The 23,474-nt window shown below is 43.5% G+C and overlaps 1 protein-coding gene across 1 annotated transcript in view; it reads left to right on the forward strand.

Moving 5' to 3' along the window:
* Positions 1–306: 306 nt before the first annotated feature.
* Positions 307–23,474, forward strand: part of RNF38 (ring finger protein 38) — a gene marked incomplete at its 5' end in the record, with an annotated part of 86,741 nt that continues 63,573 nt past the window's right edge. The window contains one exon of the mRNA XM_080638535.1: positions 307–820. Within this exon, the coding sequence (XP_080494661.1) occupies positions 307–820 (514 nt within the window). The remainder of the gene's footprint in view (positions 821–23,474) is intronic.

Here is a 23,474-nt window from a genome sequence, read left to right on the forward strand (position 1 = left end):
GGGGGGCTCAGCCGATCGCGGCGTGAGCCGCGGCTGACCCTGTCCCTGTACTGCTGCTTCCGTGCAGCGCTGTGCGGAGGGCGAACGGCCTGGGGGAGGCTTCGCGCTGAGCGCTCCCGCCCGCTGGGCCCGGGCGGAGGAAGCAGGCGGGGCAGGACTGCCTCCTGGGCTGCGAGCCGGAGGGCTGCGGTCGCGTCTCCCCCGGGATGGCTCGGCGCCCGCTCCCACTGCCGGTCCAGGCTCTGTCGATGTCTCCCCGCGGGCTGTAACCGGCCCCGCCGTGCCCCGGCGCCGCAACGGAGAGCAATGCAGGTGGCCGCCCGCCCGGCGCCCCGCGGGGCTCAGTCCGACGCCCGCTGCCTACACCCCGCCCGCCAGCGAGACCACGGTGGCGCTCCGCGCGGCGAGGAAAGCGGCAGCGAGCGGCCGCAGCCCCTTCAGCAGCCCGGTGAGGCGAACTGGCACCGCCGATGCGCGACTTCTTCCGCCGCCCCCTTCCTGCCTGCCTTCTCCTCCTCCTCTCCACCGCCCCCCGCCTCCTCCGCCGCCTCCTCCCCCGCTGCCGAGATCGCTGCCGTCGCTTCCCCCTCGGCCGCCTGCCTCCTCCTGCCGCCCCCCCAGACCCGCGCTCGCTTCGGCTTCCCCGGGCTCGCCATGAGCGGCGGCTCGGGTCGTTTACAGCCGACCCCCGCGCTCTGCCCGCCGTCGCTCTCCCACGGGCCGAACCCACCAGAGCCAGGAGCTCGCAGCCAGGGCCGGGGCAGCCCCGCCAGACACGGCACACCCCGCGCCGCCCCGGGCGCCAGGGGCCCACCACCAGGTGAGCGCGAAGGGCCCGGGAGGGTGGTTCAGCCACGGGTGTCCGCCGCCGCTTGGCTTAGGGGCCTTCGAGTTGTCCTCGGCAGCGCCTGGAACCGCGGCCGTGCCGCGGGGTGACCCGTACCCGGGTGGGGTCCGGTAGCTGTGGGACCGAGCTGGGCAGGTCGCAGGGCGGCAGCCCACAGGCCGCGTGTCGCCCGTCAGCAGCGGGGTGCCGAGGCCTCCGGTCGGCTTGGCTCGGCGTTGTGAAGCGCGGCGCTGCGGGTGTCGCCTCAGGTCCCCTCCGCGCCGCCAGCGCTGCCCCGCCGCCGGTGCCGCCGCGCCTCGGGCCTGTCCGTGGTGCGCCCTAGGCAGCGCCGGGGCCTGCCCAGCCTCGCCCGTCCTCCTCCTCCTCCTCCTCCTCCTGCAGCGGCCGCCGGCCTGCAGCCAGCCCGCGGGGATGCGCTCCCAAAAGGGGTTCTTGGGGTCCCTGTCCCTGAACCAGGCGCTGCCCGTCGCAGCGGGCTGCGGTACCTGCGGGAATCCTGCTCACAGCGGCATGTCACCTCATGTTTCTGCGCGGAGCTCTGACGTGCCTTGGAAGTTGGGGTGCCTCCGTGGGAACCCCGGTGGACGCCTTTGGGGCCCACGTGTTCCTGAGTTCCCTATCAGGTATCGCCCGCAGCTGGATCTCCCTGAGCCGGAGACTCTCTGAACTAGGGTCTTTCTGTTTTTCGTGTCCTGGAGCTTCGATGTTTTAAGGACTGGGGTCGCAGTATCTGGGCTTATGTGCTCGTTGTCAGAAGCCAGAACTGCTTCGGGACTGCCTGGGAGGTTCCCACACGCTAAAATTTAAACTAGAGCCTTTGGTGTTTCGGGACTGGGGCCTTTAGATGTTTTCCTAAACATGATTTTGTGAATGGCAGCCAGAAGGAAACGGTTCTTATGTGTGTGTGAAGTCAGGAATTAGGAAGTGATGTGGGAGAATGACAGAAAACCAGACATTCTCTGATCCTAGAGGGTGGAGAAATAAGATATCTAATTATTCTTCCCTTAGAACATATTTTTAGTGATGCTCATGACATGGGGACTGACTGGGATGATTTACAGGCGTTTGTAGTATTGGTGTTCATACTGATGGAAATCTTGCTCTGAAATCACATAAGTTTAATAGACAAGTCCCTCTTGAAATCTGTGGTTGGCAGCATATTAAATCTAATAATTCTAAATCTAAAAAAATATAAAATTAAAATAAAATATAAATTGCCATGTAGGAAGTTGAGGAAGATCTTGAATTTTTACCTTTGAATTGTATTACATGGCTCAAAAATAGCTTTTGCTGTATGCAGTGACCGCGCAGCACAAGGGGAATATCAGTCTCATCCATCCTGCTGTCTGGGCCTTCTAAATAAAATATTTAGGAGAAAAATATTCTTCCAATATATGTCATCTAGACATTGAGGTGTTACCTGATAAAACTGTATTTCAATTTTTTTTTGCTTTTTCCCTTTTAATTGCTTGGAGTGTAGGTGATGACATTATCCTAAGGCATGGTCTCAAAACTTCTCCTAACCTTCCCAGGCTCTTAATAATCTGATAGACAAATTGACCTGGTATGCTACTGCTGAGAGATAAAAGCTTTTGTATCTCCCATGATTTGGAAAATCTTGGTGAAAAAAGGAACTTTTCATATACGCTTATCATACAGTGAATTCACCACAGGCCTAGGTGGTATGCAAGGACCTTACTTAGGAAATGATGAGCTTTTTATTCTGCAAAAAGGGAAAAGGTTTGTCCTGAAGTTTTGGTATTCCCTAGAACAGATCCCATGCTTAAAAGTTCTATGCTGTTACCATTAACATTGTAACTGGTGTAGCCAGAACCAGTTTGCTCAAAACATCCCTCACAGATGCCCTAGTTAACTGATGAAGTTGTATGATATACTTAAGTGACAGTAGCAGATTTGTAATAAGTTAGCAGTAGTTCATTGTCAGCCATGATCTCAAAAATATAGAAAGTATCTTCAGGAAGTATGATCTCTGGTTCTTTTAATTTTGAGATAATGTCATAATTTACAGACAAATGCAAGAGATTTCTAGATTGGGGACGAGAAGTGTATTTGTTTTTCTCCAAAGATGGTTATTCTGATTTTGTGGAAGTCTACCTGTTTCATTCAAGTATTTGCCACCAGAGTAAGAAATATTGCACTGGACCCTGGTGTCAGGGCTGAACTTGGGTTTTTTTTGCTGAGCATCCTCTTGGTCATGCTCTTGAAAGTGGTGCTCTCCTATTGCTAGTCCTAATATCTTATTTTTTGATATAAATCTGTACTGTGGTCTGGTCTTGAAACATTAGGGGTTAGTGAAATTACTGTAGTTTATATGCAAAGGTGGGAGAATGTTTACTATTTTCCCCTCAGCAGAAAAATATTTAGTGATGACTGGTTTGTCTTTTTTTTCCCCCCCTTTTTTTTTTCCATTTTGCTGTTATTGTTTCTCTTGCATTTTTCTGTAGTGGACTAGAAAGTGCTGGACTGAAGAGCTGATTCTTCGTTTCATTCAGGAAATTGATCCTGATCTTAAGAGGCAATTCACCTTCCATAAAGTACTTTGCTTTCACTGGGGTATATGCATCTCCTCTGTGAAAAAGAGAAACTTACCTAGAGGCAAGGTTGGCAGCTAGGAAAAGAGAAGTGTGTCCGTAGTGGAAACAGGTAGACTTTTTCAGCTTCACCTTTTTGGTAAGGTCTGTATTAACATTCTCAGGTTTTGCAGCATTTGGAAAGGAAAGATGTCTTTTGAAAGCTGTGTGAACTTAACAGTACTGGTGTGATGCATATAGCTGATGGGTGCAACTTTTCTTTTATGCTTATCAGCTTTTTGGATGTCGTCCAGTTAACTTTGCTAAATTTAGTCAATACTGCTCGCCCTCCTTAGGTGGCAGAATCTTTAGTTGGAGTGACTTAAAGATTATTGTGTAAGATGCACATGAGGCTGAGTCCTATCAGAAACCATTGTGGGAAATAGTAATGGGAGGTGCACAGTGAGTCAGATAACCTAATGCCTAGTCAGGCGTCTAATAAGTTGTTCAGTTTGGAGATGCTGCTGATGAAAGGATCAGTGCCAGTTTTTAAACATGCACAACTGCAGACTGTGAGGGGATGGACTTTCTTGTGAAGACAGTACAAGTGTGTTAAGTGCAGTAAAAACATGTTTGAATTCATAGTGATGCTGCCTAATGCTGTATACACTAAGCAACTGAAATATAAGTAGGAAAACTCCCTGTATGCTCGTATGAGCACGTGTAAGCTTTTGTACCTTTAACGGCTGTGTGTAGTTATACCACCTATGCGTGGTATGTCTGGTTTGTTCTCAAACTGGAAAGCACTTACAGTGAGTGTCATGCTTAATTCTGGCGTGCCTGGAGGTAGGTGCAAGGTCTCTGATTTATATCACGATGATGCCTTCACAGCTTTATAACCATGTAAAATAAAGCAAGATGGAAAGATAACTTCTTAGTCAGAACAAGTGAAGCACTTTCAGCATGTGGATTATTTTGAAGAGTTGCAATTGGTTTTGATAGATAAAAAACAAACAAACAAAAATAACCCAAAGCTGAAACTAGTTGTAGCACCTTAATTTGAATTGATTGAAGTACAATGTTCCTAAGTAAAGAAGTGGCTTGGTGGTGCTTCTTGTTTAGAGTTACCACAATATTGTAAACCTGTTACTCTGTGTGTTTGTTGCATAGAACTAATCTGTCTTGGAAGATTGTGATTAGCTTTAGTATTTCAGAATAATTTGTTATAATGTTAGTGTGATGGTTTTGCTAGTGTTGAATTATAAAGGAAGATAGAAGGCTTAGTTTCCTACTTAAATTATTTGTACTCTGAACAGATTGTAGTAGTGGAATTAACATTAGCAGACATGCGTTCAAGAAGTTAGCTAGAAAAGATATGAGTTACATATTTGTGGGATTAATTTGGGCAATGAATGCAAATGTACTTCCATAATTACTTTCAGATAATGTACATTCACTTTAAGTCATTCTCAGTGACTAATCTATCACTCTATTCTTTTATTTCACTTTGACTTTCTTTGCTAGATTAACTTGTGCCTATATGAACTGGAAACAATAATATTATGGCCTGAAATTGTTCTATGCCATAAATGTATTGTATGAAGTTACTTTGGAGGTATCTTTTTTGAGTGCAACCACTAACTATCTGAAGTGAATACTAGCAGACGTTGATACTTCCCCATGCTGATGTAGATGTTTACAGGTAATGTGAGATTGAGATAAATGTATTTTAAGGAAAATTAATAAAATGAAACTGATGTGCAGATATTTTAATTAGTTCTTACAGTGTGAGCAATTTTATCCTTGCATATACTTGCATATTTCAAATGTAGAATGTGCAGGAGCACAGGAATGAAAAAGTCTAAATTGTCTCTACAGTACAAATTTCAGTTTAATAATAGGAAGAAGATCAGAGATAAGCGTACAGTTTTGAAACATATGCTCGGCTTTGCAACATCTGCTTGTGAAATAATCTGAACTATCCTTTTGTTCTAATCCATCAAGACACTGAGTATTGTCAATATCTGTTGATTCCAAGTGGATAACCTACTGGAGCTGACCCTTCAGCTGTCAGAAGGACTCTTGAGTTTGGGGACCTACACAGAAGAACATAATACAGAGCTGTAAGATAGCTGGCAATTGATTTTGTTGGAAACTTCACACGTCCTTTGTTAGCAACTGCCTTGCTCAAAGTTGTTAATTGCCTAAAAAAATGGGATAGAGATTAATTTTCTTTAAGAGGAAGGGTGTTAGATGTGTGTGTTGACATTTTTTTACTGGTGTCACTCCATAGGCATTGCAGCTGAAAAGCAGTTTTGGTCTGATGTCTGGTACAGTTTTTGGTTAGAGTTTGTCTGGTTTTGAAGCTGATGATCTCATGTCAGTTGAAGTAACTAGTAACAGGTGATAGGTGATTCAATATGCGGTTCAGCCTCTGTTCAAAGAAAAGGAATGTCACATAAAATCACAGGAATACATCTATATGTGTTTGTGTATGTATTAGCTTTGTTCATGTCCTAACAGTTTCCTCTCATGCATGCCTGATTTTCTGTATTTGATGGCAGTGCTACAACATTTGCATTTTCATATCCATCCCAAGTTGGCATCTCAGCCACATTACATGTGCTATTTGAGCCTTAAGGTATTACTTTCCAAGATGAAATTACTGCAGAAGAAAGTTAGGTAGCACAGCAGATTTTGTGTTCTCACTCCTTCAGCCATGCTTTCACATGAGTGTTAGGGACTGAAAAGTCAACACCCTTCTCAATACATTATGAGAAGTATGTTTGCCTTGTCACAAAAAGTTTAAAATGAGAAATTGCTTTAGAGAATACTAGTAAACATGGTTGTAAATATTGCAAATTCTTGGGAAAAGCTGTGCTCAATTAAAAAAAAAAGTGGTGGTTTTTGTTTCTTTACTTTTTACATTTAGTTTTTACTGCTTATATAGCAGGGTTTTTTTTCACCTCCGAATTATCTTGGCAAAATGAAATCCACAGGTGCATGGGATCTCTTTGACCTATGGTGTTTTTTTCTAAGAAAGATCGGCTTTGAATCTTTTCCAACCAATAACACTGCAGCTTTTTTGCTTAATTCTTGCACTTCAGGTATTCTGAGTGGTCTCTTGCATGGCATCTGCTGCACAGCTGAAGTTCAGATGGAGATGTGTCATCTAAACGTCAGAGTTGTCCATGTTAATGTGATGCAAGACGTGGGTGGGTTAATGAGAAGGTAGAGTACCAAAATGTCATACAACATTGTGAAGTTTGCAGTGGGAGCTACCTTTGCATGAGTTTTCTGTATAATGGTGGTGCTTTCTCCCACCTTTGTTTTTCTGGGTTTTGTCTGGTTTATTGTGGGGTTTTTTTTGTGCTATTTATAGTTTTTAACACCTTCTTGTTGCATTTTTCTATGCTTGTTCTAAGCTATTTTTTTCTTCTTTGTGTATGCGAAGTACTGTGAATGCTCAGTGGTTAGAATTCCCCATTCTTGAGGGGAAAAATGCTGCTGTTGTTCCCTGAGGACTTAAAGCTTCCTTCTGGAAGTTACTTGATGTGTAATGTAGAATGGAGAAAACATACTTTGCTTTATTCAGGGAAAGATGCAGGAAGTGGTTTTTGAAATAGTAAGTCATTGGTGTTTTCAGAAGTGTTTAAAGCAAGGTCAGTGTACAGGGGGTTTGTTTCCTGAGCTTCTCAATTGCACACATGTGCTTCAAATGTTCATTCTTAAAACACTCTTCTCTAGGTCTTTCTCAGTTGAGAGCCTGGCTTCCCAGATCTCAGCTCCAGCTGTTGCTTTTCCCATTATCCCTGGCATCGTGTTTAGGTTGAGCTTATACATCTTCCCTCTCATGCCAACCCTTTTGCAGCCATGATGTATTAAAAACTAACATCTGTGATCAGTCTGTTGGTGGTAAAGTGTGTCAAAACGTTTCTGTCATTTCTGTTGTAATGACCAGGGCTCCCCATCCACACTGATACTCTGTGTTGCTTGCCGCATTGTTGAGCAGCTGGTGTGGTTTTCTTGGACATGGGCTGTCAAAATAACCAGCCTTCAATGAAACACTGTAGAATTTCAGAGCTCAAAGCTCTTGGCACTCGGGCTTGGTTACCAGCTTCTGGGAAAATCACAAATGGCAAATGGTAGTCTTGAAAGGAGATATACTGCATCACTTTAATTGAAAAACAACAACAAAACCAAAACAAGAAACCCCAAACCAAACACACCTTCCTTCCCCTTCCCAAAACCCCAAACCCTTAAAATCCAACCAACCAGAAAAACTTACCAGAAAAAGTCTTTCACTGAATTGTTGTTCTTCTGTATAATGTACACAACTGTAGCACCAGGGTATGCAGCCAGTATCAAAGGAGCATTGATTACACTGTTAAAGGGTTTTTATGATTGTTTTCTCTGTCCCTTATGAATGAGGGAATTCGGCTTTTCCCAGCAATGCTGCTGATCTGTGCTTCAGGGCACAGTTTTTTGGAAGGAGAGCAGGAGGAATGTTGTTAGTTATCTGATATATTTTCTGCCAGTCTGTACGTTGAGGAATGAAGTATGAATTCTGTGAATCTTATCAAATTGCTTAATGATCTGCATACCTGGAAAGCTGCCTGTTAGGAGGACTACTCTGAAATTGTTTACAAATTGCTAAGCCATACACAGTGTTTATTCGCATGGCTTCTATTTGTATGAGAGCCTGAGGAGTGACAATTAAACCACAAAGGATGGCTGGTATATAGAACAGTTGGGTCTGCTGGAGAAGACGTGAAACAGTACTGTATGATTGAACCTGCAGTAAGAAACTGCAGCATAACAGTTTGGAAACATTTGCTGCATGTTTTATTCGCACAGCTCTTTATGTTTCTCTGCTTTGCACCTGGTGTTTGTTCAGGTTCCAAATAAAAACATTAGAGATCTATATTTACTATCTGCTCATGCTCTTGCTCTGCAAAGATTTGTGTTTTAGGCATTCTGCTTTCATTAGGTGCGTGTGCCAGTATCTGCGGGATCTGAACTGTGATGGGCTTTTCTTCCCTGCCTACAGGTTGCCATTTTAAAGTGATGTTTTCATTCCCCTTAAAAAACATACTATATGCCTATTTTTAGTGTGTGCAGACTTTCTGTATAGATCTTCCGCATGGCATCACTTTTTCCCTGTTTGTAAGTTGACATGGCACCAGGAGCAAGCAACAGCTTTTAGAGAGAATTTTTGTGCAGATGTAGTAGTAGATTGTTGAGTGTTTTGGCTCAGAAACCCTGGGAGTCTATGATCCTTGTGGTTTGTGTGCATTTTTGGGCAGGATTGCTGCTTGTGTGATATGATCTGGAAACTGTGTTTGTGATATGATCTGAAAACTGCTTTTGCAATTGATTTTAGGAGGTTGGATGCAGGTTAGATTTGTGAGCAGTTTCAGACATCCCCTATGATTTTAGAGGCTTGGCAGAGAAGTGTGTTCAATTTACAGAAATCTGTGGTTGTGCTTGTGAAGAAGTGAAGCAGCAAACGGTGGTATGTGCTGCAACGGCCTATTTCAAGAAAATGGAATCCAAGATATATTTGAAGTCCTTCATGGCTGTGTGTTGAGCTAGACTGAAAAAAACTGAGGGAGACACATCCAGAATTCTTTTCTTTTTTTACTTTTTTTTTTCATTAAATTAATTTTTAAAACACTATCAGTCTCTTGTACATGTAGCATCTTCCACTTGCTGGCTGTAACTGATCAGTCACCCATGATGCTGAGGCATAGAAGTTGTGTCTATAAATCCTTCTTTAAACCAATAACCTGCAACAATTTTGAGTTGATGAAATGTTAAATGCATTTATTTTTTTCTTCGTAATTTGAAATCAGTGTGACGGTGGGAAGACTTGGTCATCCTGAATGCGGATGGTTGAGCAGTCGAGTCAGTTACATCCTGAAACCTGAAATGGAGTTCTCAGGAGAAAATGTTTAGCCAGTCTGTAAATCCATAATGTGCTGGTTAATTCCTAATATGGAAAAATGGATATTTTCTTTGGAGGGGGGGAAGAAAGAGGAGATGGGATTTAAATCTTACTGGTCCTGTTTTTATGCAGTGAGGTACAGAAAGTACTACTAATAAAGAACTTGAACATTGAAGAAAAACGACTTCAGTGATTTGTTGTATTTTGGCTGCTTCTTTAAAAAGGACATAGTGAACATGAAGAATTCTCCAAAGAGCTGTGAAATTGGTAAAAATAGTGCGACGACAGTGGCTGGGATGGTGTCAGCAGCAAACCCCCCCCCATTACTGAGCATGTCTCTCTGGTGGAATAGTGAACCTCCAGCTAGTTTGCAGGTAACACTGCTGTGGGGACCAGTTGATATGCTGGGTGCAATTCTACTATTAGAGGGACCTTGACATCCCAGAGAACCAGGGACCTGATGGCATCCAACCCAGGCAGATTTGCAGTGGGGCAGGATGACTGAGTGCGGAAGGTCAGGCTGGATTGGTGGGCACAGCATTGCTGGAAAGGCAGGTACTGAGTGGACTGAGCTCCCTTGAGGACACCAGGATGATGTAGGGGCTGGAGCACATCACCTGTGAGAAGAGGTGGAGAAAACTGTGTTTGCAGAGCCTGGTGAAGAGAGGGCTCCAGAGGGATCTCGGCACTCTCTTCCCTTCTCTTGTGGGAGGATGCAGAAAACATAGAGCCAGACTCCTGTGTGCTGTTACAGCAGGGACTGTGAATATGTCTCAGGCTGGAACACATGAGGAAAAAATTTTTTTCACTCTTCAGGTGATCAAGCACTGAAGCAAAGACCTGGAGACATTATGGAATCTATAGCTTTGGAAAGACTCAAATGTTAGGTAGTCAAGGTGCTGTACATTGGCCTGGTCTGAGGAGGGAGATTGCATTACTTCCAGCAGTCTCTCTCCACCTGAATAGCTCTCTATGATGCTGTCATGGGCACATTATCCTTGGGGGTGCCTGCTGTAGGCAGGGTAAATGGAGAAGTAACAGTGGGACTGTGTTAGTTGTAGATGGTCAGAAGTGGTGGTAAGAACTCAGTTTGCTTAGGCATACTGGTGTCACCTGTGTCTTGGGATTTATTTTTTTTTTCCAATCTTGATTTTTTTAACATGATCATCTTAACATGCTTCCTCCCCAGAAAAACTTTTTGTGATGGGTGTTTTGTGTATAAATGGCTTTGGGTAAAACATCAATAGCTGTATTTAAAGGTGTGCTGAATGCAAAGTCACATTTCTGCCTCTCAGTCTTTCTTCCTAATTTGTTTGCTTGCTGTTTGATGTACAAGTGATCTGTTTTCTTCTGACAGGCAGAAGTGTGCATTTCAATTTTAGTTTTTATTTTTTCATTCTTAGAGGTGTAGGGGGTGTTGAGTCTTGTCTCTGCTGTCATGCTTGGTACACTTTCTCAAAAGGTGTCAGATAAATGAATTGAGATGTGTTGTTCAGTAATGGGTGGGTTTTTACTAAGCTTGTAGGGTATGTGATTAAAATATCTACAAATAAAAAAATATAAAAGATACTAATTGATGTATTTTATCCTGGGTTCAGTTATGCAGAAGTACCTGGGAGTTGCCCAGATCTCTGCTTGGGTCAGGATGGGTATCGGTGGGCAGGTAGTGAGCCATTATAGTCTCTCCCCTTGTTATTTCCCTTATCATTATTATTATTGGTGGCAGCAGTAGTGGTTTGTGTTATACCTTAGTTACTGGACTGTTCTTATCTCAACTCGTGGGAGTTACGTTCTTTCGATTCTCTTCCTCATTCCTCCGGGAGCGGGGGGAGTGAGCAAGCGGCTGTGTGGTTCTGGGTTACCGGGTGGGCTTAAACCACAACAGTTCTTTGTGGCGCCCAACATGGGGCACTAAGGGTTGAGATAACGACTGATCTGACCAGAGTGTGTCTAATCATATTTGTGATAAGCGTTCATTGTTTAGGATTAATCTTCACTCAATACAATGTTGATTTATTTGCTGTCAGAGTTGTTGTGCTTGGTCTCAGAGTTTCAGCATGTCATATCTTACTTACAGCCAGTATTTGCTGTTTTAGTGTTTATCAGCTTTGGGGCCTGGGCTAAGGTTATTGTTTCACTGTACTTCATGGTAATGACTTGTAATACAACAGATTTATTGATCATGAAACTGGGCTGTTATGCATCCTCAGTGTGGTCATCACCTCTATAGTATGGGAGGCATGTAATGGGAATTTTTAACAATTATACACCTTTTTCCTTCCTGCGGGGCATCCAACTATGGAGGAGATGTTCCCTCACACCCTCTGCTCCCCCACCAGGCTGTTTACAGTGGGAGTATATTCTGGAAGAGTTAAAGATCCTGAATATCCTTTCAGTGGCCTTGAAAGCACCCTGCTGCTCTTGCTGGGAGCCAGCTTGCTGCTGCATATGCTCTCTATGATTAGCCTACGGTGTGACCACCCTCAAAACACCTGATCTTATCTGATCTCAGAAGCTAAGCAGGATGTGGCTCAGTCTTGTCTAGGGTTAAACAATGATATAGGAAGACCACCAAGAGATTTTCCCTGAGGCTGGACAGTCATGAGTGGCAGGGTGTGTAGGACAGTATAGGCAAGTATCTAGTCCAGTGGGCCCCTCCAGTGCTTTGGAAGCATCGGAGATGGAAGGCAGCTGTATGGAGTCCTCTGCAACAAGTTGCAGAAGCTACTGAAGGAGAGAGTGAATCAAGTCAGTTTGCTGAGGTGAAAGCCATCTAGCTGGCCTTGGACATTGCTGAACGAGAAAAGTGGCCAGTACTTTATCAGTATAAATCATGGATGGTGGCAAATGCCCTGTGGGGGTGGTTGCAGCAAAGGAAGCAGAGCAACTGGCAACGCAGAGGTTGTTGGGCTGCTGCACTGTGGCAAGATATCACTGCCCGGGTACAGAACCTGATGGTGAAGGTACACCATGTAGATGCCCATGTACCCAAGAGTCCGGCCACTGAGGAACACCAAACAACCAACAAGTGGATAAAGCTGCTAAGATTGAAGTGGCTCAGATGGACTTAGATTGGCAACATAAAGGTGAATTAATTTTAGCTCAGTGGGCCCATGACGCTTCACACCATCGAGGTAGAGATGCAACGTACAGATGGGCTTGTGATCGAGGGGTGGATTTAACAATGGACACTATTGCCCAGGTTATTCATGAGTGTGAAACATGTGCTGCAATTAAGGAAGCCAAGTGGTTAAAGCCTCTTTGGTATGGAGGATGATGGCTGAAGTACAAATATGGGGAGGCCTGGCAGATTGATTATATCACACTCCCACCAACCTGCCAAGGCAAGCGCCGTGTGCTTACCATGGTAGAAGCAACCACCAAATGGCTGGAAACATACGCTGTGCCCCACACCACTGCCCAGAACACTATCCTGGGCCTTGAGAAACAGAGTTTGTGGTGACATGGCACCCCAGAGAGAATTGAGTCAGACAATGGGGCTCATTTCTGGAACAACTTTATAGACACATGGGCCAAAGAGCATGGCATTGAGTGGGTATATCATATCCCCTACCATGCACCAGCCTCTGGGAAAATGGAACGGTACAATGAGCTCTTAAAAACTACACTGAGAGCAATAGGTGGTGGGACTTTCAAACATTGGGATACACATTTACCAAAAGCCACCTGGTTGGTCAACACCAGAGGAGCTGCCAACAGGGCTGTCCCAGCCCAGTCGGAACTTTTGCATACTGTAGAAGGGGATAAAGTTCCTGTGGTGCACATAAAGAATTTGCTGGAGAAGACAGTCTGGGTTATTCCTGCTTCAGGTAAAGGTAAACCCACTCATGGGATTGCTTTTCACTCAGGGGCCCAGATATACTTGGTGAGTGATGGGGGAAGATGGGGAAGTCCCATGTGTACCTGAAGGAGATTCAGTCTGGGGGGAAAACAGCCAATGAACTCAATTATATGCTATTGCCTGGTATATAACACTTTTATAGCCCATCAGCTGGATGCCCATCTCCACCACTCTGGGCTTTAAAAAGAAGAAATGTGCTGCCATGATCATCAGCGGAGAATAAAGTCATGGGGAAAGCCAGCAGCAGCAGCAGGACTGTCCTCATGTCACCATCGACTGACCCTGACTTTCCTCCGATCGTCACCCTAACAAAGAATGAAATGGGAATGGGAAACTGGACGAGCTCAGCAGTGACCAGATGAGTTCCATGGTGTTATCAGCAGGCAACAATCCAGCACTGCACACTGTCTCTCCTGTTCTGAAAGACTATTACAAGAGATGGAGCCTAACATGATGGACTGGATGAATTCAGCAACTTTATAGGGATTAGTCCATGGACTAAGGAATGATAGCTCTCTTTTTGTGCGTGTGTGTGTGTGTATATATGTATATATATATACATATATGTATATGATATATATATATGAGATGTGTATATATATGAATATGTAGGTATATATACATACATGTATGTATGTGTATATATGTATATGTGTATATATACACATATATATAAAAAAGACAAAAAGCACTGGTATGTTTTAAAATATGGGATCTGAGCATGATGTGAACGGAATGGAATAAAGGGTGGATACTGTCCTGGTTCAGCTGTAGTAGTAATTTTTCTCCTTCTTAGTAGCTGGTGCAGTGCAGTGGTTTTGACTTTCAGCCTGGGAGCAATGCTGATAACAGCAATGTTTTTCGTTGTTGCTAAATAATGCTTATTCCAATCAAGGAGTTCTAGTCTCATGCTCTGCCAGTGAGGAGGGGCACAAGAAACTGGGAGGAAGCAGAGTCAGGACACCTGACCCAACCTAGCCAAAGGGGTATTCCATACCACAGCACGTCATGCCCAGTGTATAAACTGGGAGGAGTTGCCTGGAAGGCCCAGATCGCTGCTGGCATCGGGATGGGTATCGATTGGCGGGTGGTGAGCGGTTGCATTCTCTTCCCTTGTTATTTCCCTTATCATTATCGGTGGTAGCAGTAGTGGTTTTGTGTTATACCTTAGTTACTGGACTGTTATCTCAACCAGTGGGAGTTACATCTTCCGATTTTCCTCCTCATCCCTCCAGGGGCATGGGGAGGAAGAAGAGTGGGGGAATGAGTGAGCGGCTCTGTGGTTCAGAGTTATTGGCTGGGCTTAAACCACGACATATTTTCATCACTTTCTGTTAGTCTCTGCCTAGCTAGTATTTATGATGTGATGAGTCTACTAAAGCATTAATCTTCTATAGTATTTTTAAGGGAAAACGGTACAACTAAGAGTCCTGTCAGTAACATAGATTATAAGCATAGCAGAAAGTAGGCAAAGAGCAAAAACCTGTGGTGTATTACCACCCCAGGTCATACAGTTCCCACCCAAATGTGAAGTTGGTGTTCTGTTTAAATCTGTCATGCTTGTTCCTTTATCCCTCTTTCTGTGTAAATAGCTTCTGATTGGAGGAAGACTTTGTCATTTCTTAAAGAGAATCATAAGAAATTGGCAGTTAAGTAGAAGATAAATTAGCCTGCACCTGAAGTAGACACTGTGAAGGGAGCTGATGCTGTTCTGTTAGTAATTTATTTTTGTAGTCTTTAAGGGTCTAGTAGGCCATACAGGTTAAATTTCAGGCAGACCCACACAGCAAACAAGTGCTCTGTAAAAGTAAATAAATAGTGATGGCATTGATTTATTTATATTTTTGGTTGTTTAAAAAGCAAACTTGTGGATATAACAATAAAAAGAACAATAATGATGAAGAATACATACCTGGGAACATGGGAGGGGGAGAAAAAGAGAAATTATTAGTTATTTCAGGGAGAAAAAGGTTTCATTTTCTGTTGCGTGCAGCTCTATGGTAATGCAAAGTGAATGAAAAAATTCCCAGCTGCAGTGGCCTCAGTGTGCAGATGCTTCTTGGAACTTTACTTTCGTTTATGTGGTTTGGTTTGTTCATGAATGAAAGAACAGCTTCATTTCCATACCTGCACTTTTGATCATCATCGCTAATCAAGAGACTGAAGCATGAGGCCTCTCATTGTGCGGGAGGTGATCCTCCCTCCCTAACCCTTTCCTCCTGTGCTTATGGTTTTAGTAATGTGTTTGGTGCTTCTTGCCTTGTGTTTGACAACAAACAGGCAAATACAATATAAACAGTATTCGAGACACACAATGAACACTAGCTAGCTTCTCTTTCTTACCAAGTAAAAAGCAGAAAAACTGAATTACCCAAAAGCATACTATCATTTCACAGAATTGTGTCAACCTTGTCCTGCAGATCATCTTGCTATTCTTTTTCTTTTATTTTTTTTTCCCCAACTGAACTGTTCAGTAAAAACATTTTACCATCACAGTTATTTACGACTTTAGAGTTCATTCTCATAAGCTTTCTAGTACAGTTGCCAGTATTGGAGAGAGACAATTTCCTCTAAAAACTGGGAGAGTTGCTGCTTTGGTTAAGAAAATAATATAGAAAACATTGGCAGCTAGACAAGAGGATCTGTGTCTAGAAATCCAGAGCATAGCCTAGTCATTTGGCTGTCCGAGAGCTAACGTTAAATGGCTTTTTGAAGCAGGCTGCTGATAGTACTTGAGTTATAAAATCTGGATTGTGCTTTTCCTCTCAATGTAGCTCTTGAAAGGAGGTCTAGACATAGGACAGTAGTCCTATACAGGAGCATGAAGCAGGGTCTTCCAGTCTTTTATGGCTTCTGAGAGACTGCCTGCACTTAGAGCACTTACTTTAGTTGCTGCTTTGTGTTGGGTTCTTGTTAAAGGATACTTTGAACTCCTAAGATCTCAATATTGGCAGAAGTGGGAATCTTTATAAATATTAAACAGTCCCCAAATTGAGCTTATGACTGACGGGTGTTCTCTCCAGTTCCTTTTTTCCTAATGTTTAGTCTCAGAAGTACATACCCTTGTTTATTTCCTTGGTACTCAGATCCTAACTCCTAATAATCTTCCCCTGCCTTCCAGTTTATCTTATAATTCATCACCTCTGGGTATCTTGAGGAAGAAGAGAAAGAAAGGTATCATTTCCAGGGGATGTATGCAATATTTTATTTACTATTTTCCTCTCTCTGAACTTCTCCAGACCTAACCTTATGTGCTGTTCGTCCTGTAGTTTCAGTTTCCGGGTACCTGAGCACAGAATGGTCTATCATCTGCTAAGTGTTAAGCAATCTAAAGAAGGTTCAGACTCTCCTCAGTTGTCATATCCTGCTAGAAATGAACATCTGACCCTTGGTCATGTTCATAGGCTTGGTACCTGGCTTCTGAACTGGCAAGTAAGGTGGCGTGCTGTTTTGCTTTATGGGGCAGAATCTTTTTAACTTGCATTGCTGTTGTGCTTGGGGAGGCTGTATTTTGCAAGTGCTGCAAGTGGCTAGTACAAAACAAAAACTGGTAATGAAGCAGGACTGCTTTCAGCTTGGAGGGAAAGCATCATAAAGATCATATGTCATATAGATACAGAAAGTATCCGACCTTGTGCCAGGATGTTTCTCTGTTCAGGCGCTTGCCAGTCTGTGATAGGACTCCTGGGGCTGTGGAAGACTACTTGTGCTCAGTGAGACACACAAGGACTGCTGATGGATTTCCTATGCTGAGAGAGGGCCTGCTGTTGGTGCTGCAGGTCATGTTCCTGTTTGGCCTTGCAGCTTCCTGAGGCCACATAAAAGTACTGAACTGCTTTCCAAAACCTAGTCTAGTACAGCTAGACTTAAAAACCTGGAGGGATGTTTGTGGAAGCTGAAGGGTGATCTTGGGTCAAACTGTTCTCATATTGTTAGATATGGATGAGTCCTAGATCAGTCTAGATTGTACCCATTGCTACTCTTGAATGGGGTTTGAGTGGGACACAAACCAAGTAATTCTTCCCATTGTATTACCCAGGCTTCAGGAAGTCATGGTCAGGGACTTTCTGAGCTGGAAGCTCTATGAGGTACATGGTGTTTAGTGGCCTGGACTTTTTTTTTAAGGCAGTGAGTAATGTTTCTTTGTGCACCTTCTCTGTGGCACTCATGATATTCACTCAGTCACCTAATTTCTATGCCAAAGAGTCCAGGTCTATATATTGTCTTCCCCTGCCCCTGCTCTACTTTATCACAATTCTGTGACTCTAATTACAGGCTCTTAAGATTGCAGTTTTAAGGTACTAGCAAACCCCAAGTGTATGGAGTTTTCAGCCTTGTTCTGTAGCCCTGTCCTGGTTTAGCAGTAGCAGTCATTTTTTCTACTGGTGCAGTGCTGTGTTTTGACTTTTGGCCTGGGAATAATACTGATAAAGCCGATGTTTTCAGTTGCGGGTCAGAATGTTTAACCTGACCAAGGACTTTGTGAGTCTCATGCTCTGCCAGGGGAGAGGAGAAGCCGGGAGGAAGCAGGGACAGGACACCTGACCCAAACTAGCCAAAGAGGTATTCCATACCACAGCACGTCATGCCCAGGATGTAGAACGGGGAGCTACCCGGAAGGGCACGTCCTCCTTTCGGTCGGGCTCTTTTCCGGCGAGCGGTATCATATTTTCTTCCCTTGTTATTTCTCTTATCATTATTATTATTGGTGTTAGCAGTAGTGATTTGTGTTATACCTGAGTTACTGGACTGTTCTTATCTCAACCCGTGGGAGTTACATTCTTTCGATTCTCCTCCCCATCCCTCTGGGGAGTGGGGGGGGGGGGAAGTAGACTGCGTGGTTCTAATTTACAGCCGGGGCTTAAACCACGACAAGCCCTTTTCTGCTAATTCTATCAGAAGATTTACAGAGACCATTTCCATTTAAAGGTGGGGAAGCAAAAGGAAGCTCTTCGTCCACAAGTGTAGTTGGGTTTATTTTTCTCCTTGTCTGGGATCTTTTGTAGCTACTGGCACTGAATTTCACCTCGCTTTATTTGCCACTCGCTGTTGTTAAACATGTCATAATTCATAAGTTTTATTTATCTTTCATTTGACCCCAGTTCATGTCTTTTGCTGATCTAAAATGAGGATTCCTTTGTCTAATATTGCAGAGTTATGCTAGACAGCTGAGGATGGGCACTCCTTAGTCAGACTGTTCTGCTTACACTTCATTCAGCACGTTGCACATCATGGAGGTGGCTGGGTCATGTCTCCCTCATATGCTCTGCTGGCAGTGTGCTGCATCTCTCAGAGATGTTCCGGGAATGCCCTGGGGAGAGGGACAGAGGTCTGCAGCAAAGGCAGCTCCCTCTGACTTCACTCATGATTCTCTCTTCTTGCTCCCCTTTTTATCTCCTTGAAGGTATACTTTGTCCCTCTTCCTGATTTTATTTATAGAATCACAGAATCAAATCAGGTTGGAAAAGGCCTTCATGATCATCAGTCCAACCATTCCCCCGGGGCTGCCAAGTCCACCACTAAACCATGTCACTAAAGACCCATCTACATGGTTTGTGAACACTTCCAGGAATGGTGGTTCCTCCACTGTCCTGGGCAGCCTGTTCCAATGCCTGACCACCCTTTCAGGGAAGAAATTGTCCCTAATATCCAGTCTAAACCTCCCCTGGCGCAGCTTGAGGCCATTTCCTCTTGTTATATCACTTGTTCTTTGGGAGAAGAGACCAGCCACCTCCTGGTTCCATCTTCTTTTCGCATAGCTGTAGAGAGCAGTAAGGTCCCCTCTGAGCCTTCTCTTCTCCAGGCATAAACACCCCAGTTCCCTCAGCTGTTCCTCATCAGGCCCTTTACCACCTCTGTTGCCCTTCTCTAGACCCTTAAGAAATTACTTAAAACATTTTCCCTCTTTAAAATGGTTATTAATTTCTTATCAATAGCCTGGATTTTAATTGCTATGAATAATTAGGAAGCTTTTATAGTAACCCTCTCTGCTTTTTCAGAATGATTTATGAATCTTCTGATCCCTCCTTCCCCTGCTTTCTGGGAATGTCTGCTCCGTTCTGCTGCTGGGATCATCTCTTGTCCATATCATTCCTGGAGAGATAATCTTGTTTTCAAGGCAGAGTGTACAAAGCTGTAATTCACTAGAGCTGGATGAAGATGAGAAGATCTTAAACTGCCTGCACAAACCTGTTGTTTGCTGAAAGGAGTGCTTCCAGCTGTTTGCTGTATTCCCATTTTAGCTTGTGTTCTTGCATGTGCTTGATAAGTTTGGGTTCTGGCCACTAACTAAATCAACTTGCTGCTTCCTTGAAATTAGCAATACCAAAAAGTGTGTCTCACATCTGTTTTGTTTGTCTTTTAAACAGAGAACAAAAGAATCCTCTCCATGCCTTGATTATCCTGAGAGCTGTGCACATTTCTTGGATAAGGTTTAAACAGTGCTATTGAGGAAAATCTCTTGAACGTAACTGAAGGTGGCAGTGGAACACTGTGGTCAGTGTCCCTGCTCCAAGAACTTTGCTTTTCAGTGGCAGAGTAAACCATGTTCTTCTGACAATGTTCCTCTGAATATAGTGGCTTCTCACTGGGGCGGTGTCACAGAAGAAGGCTGATGGGCTGAGCCCTTGAGGGCTTTTGCAGTAGTGAAAGTGCTGGAGACCAGAATATGTATCTTGCGTTTGCAGTTGAGCTGGTGGGAAGAGCAAAGGCAAAAGGATAGACCCTGGGGAGTTGCTGTACTTAAATCAGTTTGGTAACCACATCTCTGTTTCCCAAATAAGCTTTCACTGGAGTTCCAAGCTTCTGATACATGGCACCTGCTTGCTGTCCAACCCAAGAAATGAGCGTTTGCATCTTCTGCTTGATGGGGTAGCTGAAGTGTCCTGACTGGATAGCATTAATGCTTTCTAGTATGAGGTTTTCAGTGAGATGTGGATTGCCAATACCATGCTTGTTGGCCTAGATTACTGGCTGGATGTTTAACTTCATGTTATCGATCGTGTATTATTTGGCCATATGCCTCTGGTAGTCAGTAGTCCTCAGGCTGAAAGAAAGATGAGTGAAAGAAATAATTTTAAAAGCACTGCAGTGAGAGAAATGGACATTTTGCTACTATTTTTTTGGGGTGGGATAGCAGATCTAGTTGCAGTAGCAAAGAATTATGGCGCATTTGGAGTTAAGAAAGGAAATTGAGCAGCTGGAACAGTATGTGTGGTATGGAGGCACTGCATGTTCAAAGGGTGAGCTTCCAGGAATGCTCCAGAAACTTCTGTGCGGTGGTTTAATTTTTGCTATATCCATACAGACAGTGGGCAGCTTTTCTGTTTCTTGTTTCTGGGTAAGAAAAGACTCTTTAATGAACATTCCTCAGTGTTAAGGCAATTACCTTACCTTTTCTGCTGTTTTTCTCCTGTGAGCAACACCAGCAGCTGCTTGTCCCTGTAAAGGCTTAACCCTTAAAGCACCTTGTATAACTTAGGAAACTGCAGGTTAAATACCATGGTGTGTGATTATCGCATAAATTATTATAATTTGTTACAATTTTTGTTATTTTGTTAATAATAGAATTGTTATAATCTTCATGGCAGATACACTGTTGATTTTTCCAATGCCTCCTATATCAGTGATGCTCCTCCTGGATAATTTCTTTTAGAAATCCTGCAAAGTTGCCCTGCATAACTTACGTTATGCCCCTCAATCTTTTGCTTTTTCTGCTCATTTGGCCTCCCTAAATCTTCAGAGACAGTTCCTTGTCTAATCACTGACTTTCAAACTATTATCTAAGCTTACTACTCTGTGACATGTTTCCAACATAAATTTCTGCAGCAGATTAAGTTGATTTATGTCTCTGCCTTTTATGTAACCAGATTCTGTCCTGATTTTTGAGTTTTCAGATTTTCTGTTTGAAACTTGTCTATTCCTCCTGTCCAAGGGACATACAGGATGTCATACAAAGGACGAGTGAAGTCAGCTTGTTAGTATTTGTACAGACCAAAAACCTTCTATGCAGTTAGGTTATTTGTGCTGCCTGTTGTGTTAATGCTATTGAAAACCACCTTAAGAACTAGAAAAGCTTTAACTGCTGTCCTGGTCTCAGTTTTAATGTAGTACTTTGGTAACAGCAGCTTGTGTGTATGTGAATTCTTGTTTCAGTAATGGAGTATAACACTGTTGACAAGTACTTGGTATTAAAAACTTGATTGCAAGGTTGTCTTGTAAGAAGTGTGGGAAGAAATGTGACAGCACAGGGAAACCTGGGAGGGGCCGGGGCAGGAGAAGTGTGGAGGTGGCCTCCATAGATTGGCAGCACTTCCCATTGGATTGGCAGCACTTCCCACTGCCTTCCTAGAGCCTTTGGGAAGTGCTGAGTGATTAATCTGGCCTTGTGCAGGAAGGGATGAGACAGAAACCTTTTGCCTGGCTGCTTGTCTGTCAGAGCTGCCAGGCTGTGGCTGGAGACATGTCAGCCGTGACTGCAGAGCCTGCCCGGCAACGATGTTGGGCTGATGGTTTAAGGGTGGTGAGTGATGTGATAGCGCCCCTACAGCTGGCACCCTGTACTGTAATGGAGGTAGTCCTCAGTATAAAGACTCCTTGACCGTTTTTCTGTGGCTTAGCTGACTGGTGTGCATTTTAATAGGTGTTGCTGACTTTAAAGTGCCCACCATTTAAAAAATAAATAAATAAACAAATGTCCACTGGCATTCTTAGTTTCAAACAATGTTTCTGCCTTCTCAGGGAAGCATCATAAGTGAATGCCACAGTGTAGTTAAACCCGTGTTATACATCCATAGAAAATTAACTGGAAGTACCTACTGTAGTTTTATTTTAATTTCATAATTGTCACTTAAAGAAGTAGGCAAATGCCTTATTATTTATGTTTTTCCTTCAAATATTGCTGTTATTTTTCTATATTGTTTAGACAATGTCTTTGTCTATTGTCATTGTCTTTGTCATATGCCTGGTTTTCTGTGTTCTGTGAATGTTGCTTAAGAATTTATTTTAATTGATTATCTTCTAATTATTCACCATTGAAGGGAAACTACAAAAACTGTAGCTGTCTTTTCTTTCACCCACAGGTACAGATAAGCTTGTGAAGTCCCGTATTAACTTTTTACTGCTGACTAGCAGTAGAGTGAGGACTGCAGGAGCAAATGTTGACTGTTGACAGCCACCTGAATTTTTACCTCCCTAGTGGAAGTTGGATGGTTGTGAGTTTGCTCTCCTGTGCCCGTACTCTGTGCTGCTGACTTGCCTGCTGGCATGGGGCACACAGTCCCTACAGCTTGTAAGCTTGACTGGCTAAGAACAAGTGAAGCAGCATTAATTGTTTTGATTTCCTGGGTTGAAGGAGCTCTTTCGTTCGTACTGCCTGGCCCTTCAGGGCGTCATGGTCAGAAAGATGCTCAGGCTTTGGCAGAAAGAAAAGACCCTCCAGTTGCCAGTAGGTACAATTCTCTTGCCGAAGTTGGGGTTAGGAACACAATTAGCTGCCTAGCAGGTACTCATGAAGGTTTTACTGTTCTACTCTGTTAGCTGGTCATTGCTGGACTTTGTTTCATCAGGGAGGAAGGCGTGGAGCAGTGGGAATACCTGTGCCTTAATGTAGGGTTGAGTATTCCAAAAGTGGGGCAGGAGGAAAGGGAAAGGTACAGCACATTTGGAATAGGAAGAGGAGGTAATACCAGTAGAACTGATCATATGGACACTAATAATGGATCTTTCAGGGACATATAAAACAAATGACGAAACAGCAAACCAAACCAAAAGCAACCACTCAGACACCAACACTCCTTAAATCCTAGGAAACAATTAAAAGAGCATTTTCTTTTCTAAATACTTGAGATTTATCTGACCTTCTAATGGAGATTTTTCTGTTGTTCTTGCTTTTAAGCTTGTGGTCATACTTGTATCTCTAAAAATAGTCTTTCCTGGACATTTCTCATTTGTGTCATTGCTATTCTATTGGATTTGCTTGAAAAAAGTGTTCCGGTTGGATGTAAGCTTTATGATCTGGAGTTGTGCTTTCATTGCCAGCTCTTAAGTGGGAGTTTCCAATTAGGGGCATGTGCTTTTGACTCCCCTTCATCTTCCTCTCTCATCGCTCCATTTGTGAGTTTCTTTATTTCTTCTACCCACAGGTACAGGTACACTTGTGAGATCCCATATTAACTTTTTTACTGCTGGCTAGCAGTAGAGTGAGGACTGCAGGAGCAAATGTTGAATGTACAGTCACCTTTCCCCTTGTAAGTCAAAAACATCCTCAAAGAGATCTCTTTTCCCACA

Source organism: Psittacula echo (assembly GCF_963264785.1).
Source record: "Psittacula echo genome assembly, chromosome: Z".
Taxonomy (NCBI): Eukaryota; Metazoa; Chordata; class Aves; order Psittaciformes; family Psittacidae; genus Psittacula; species Psittacula echo.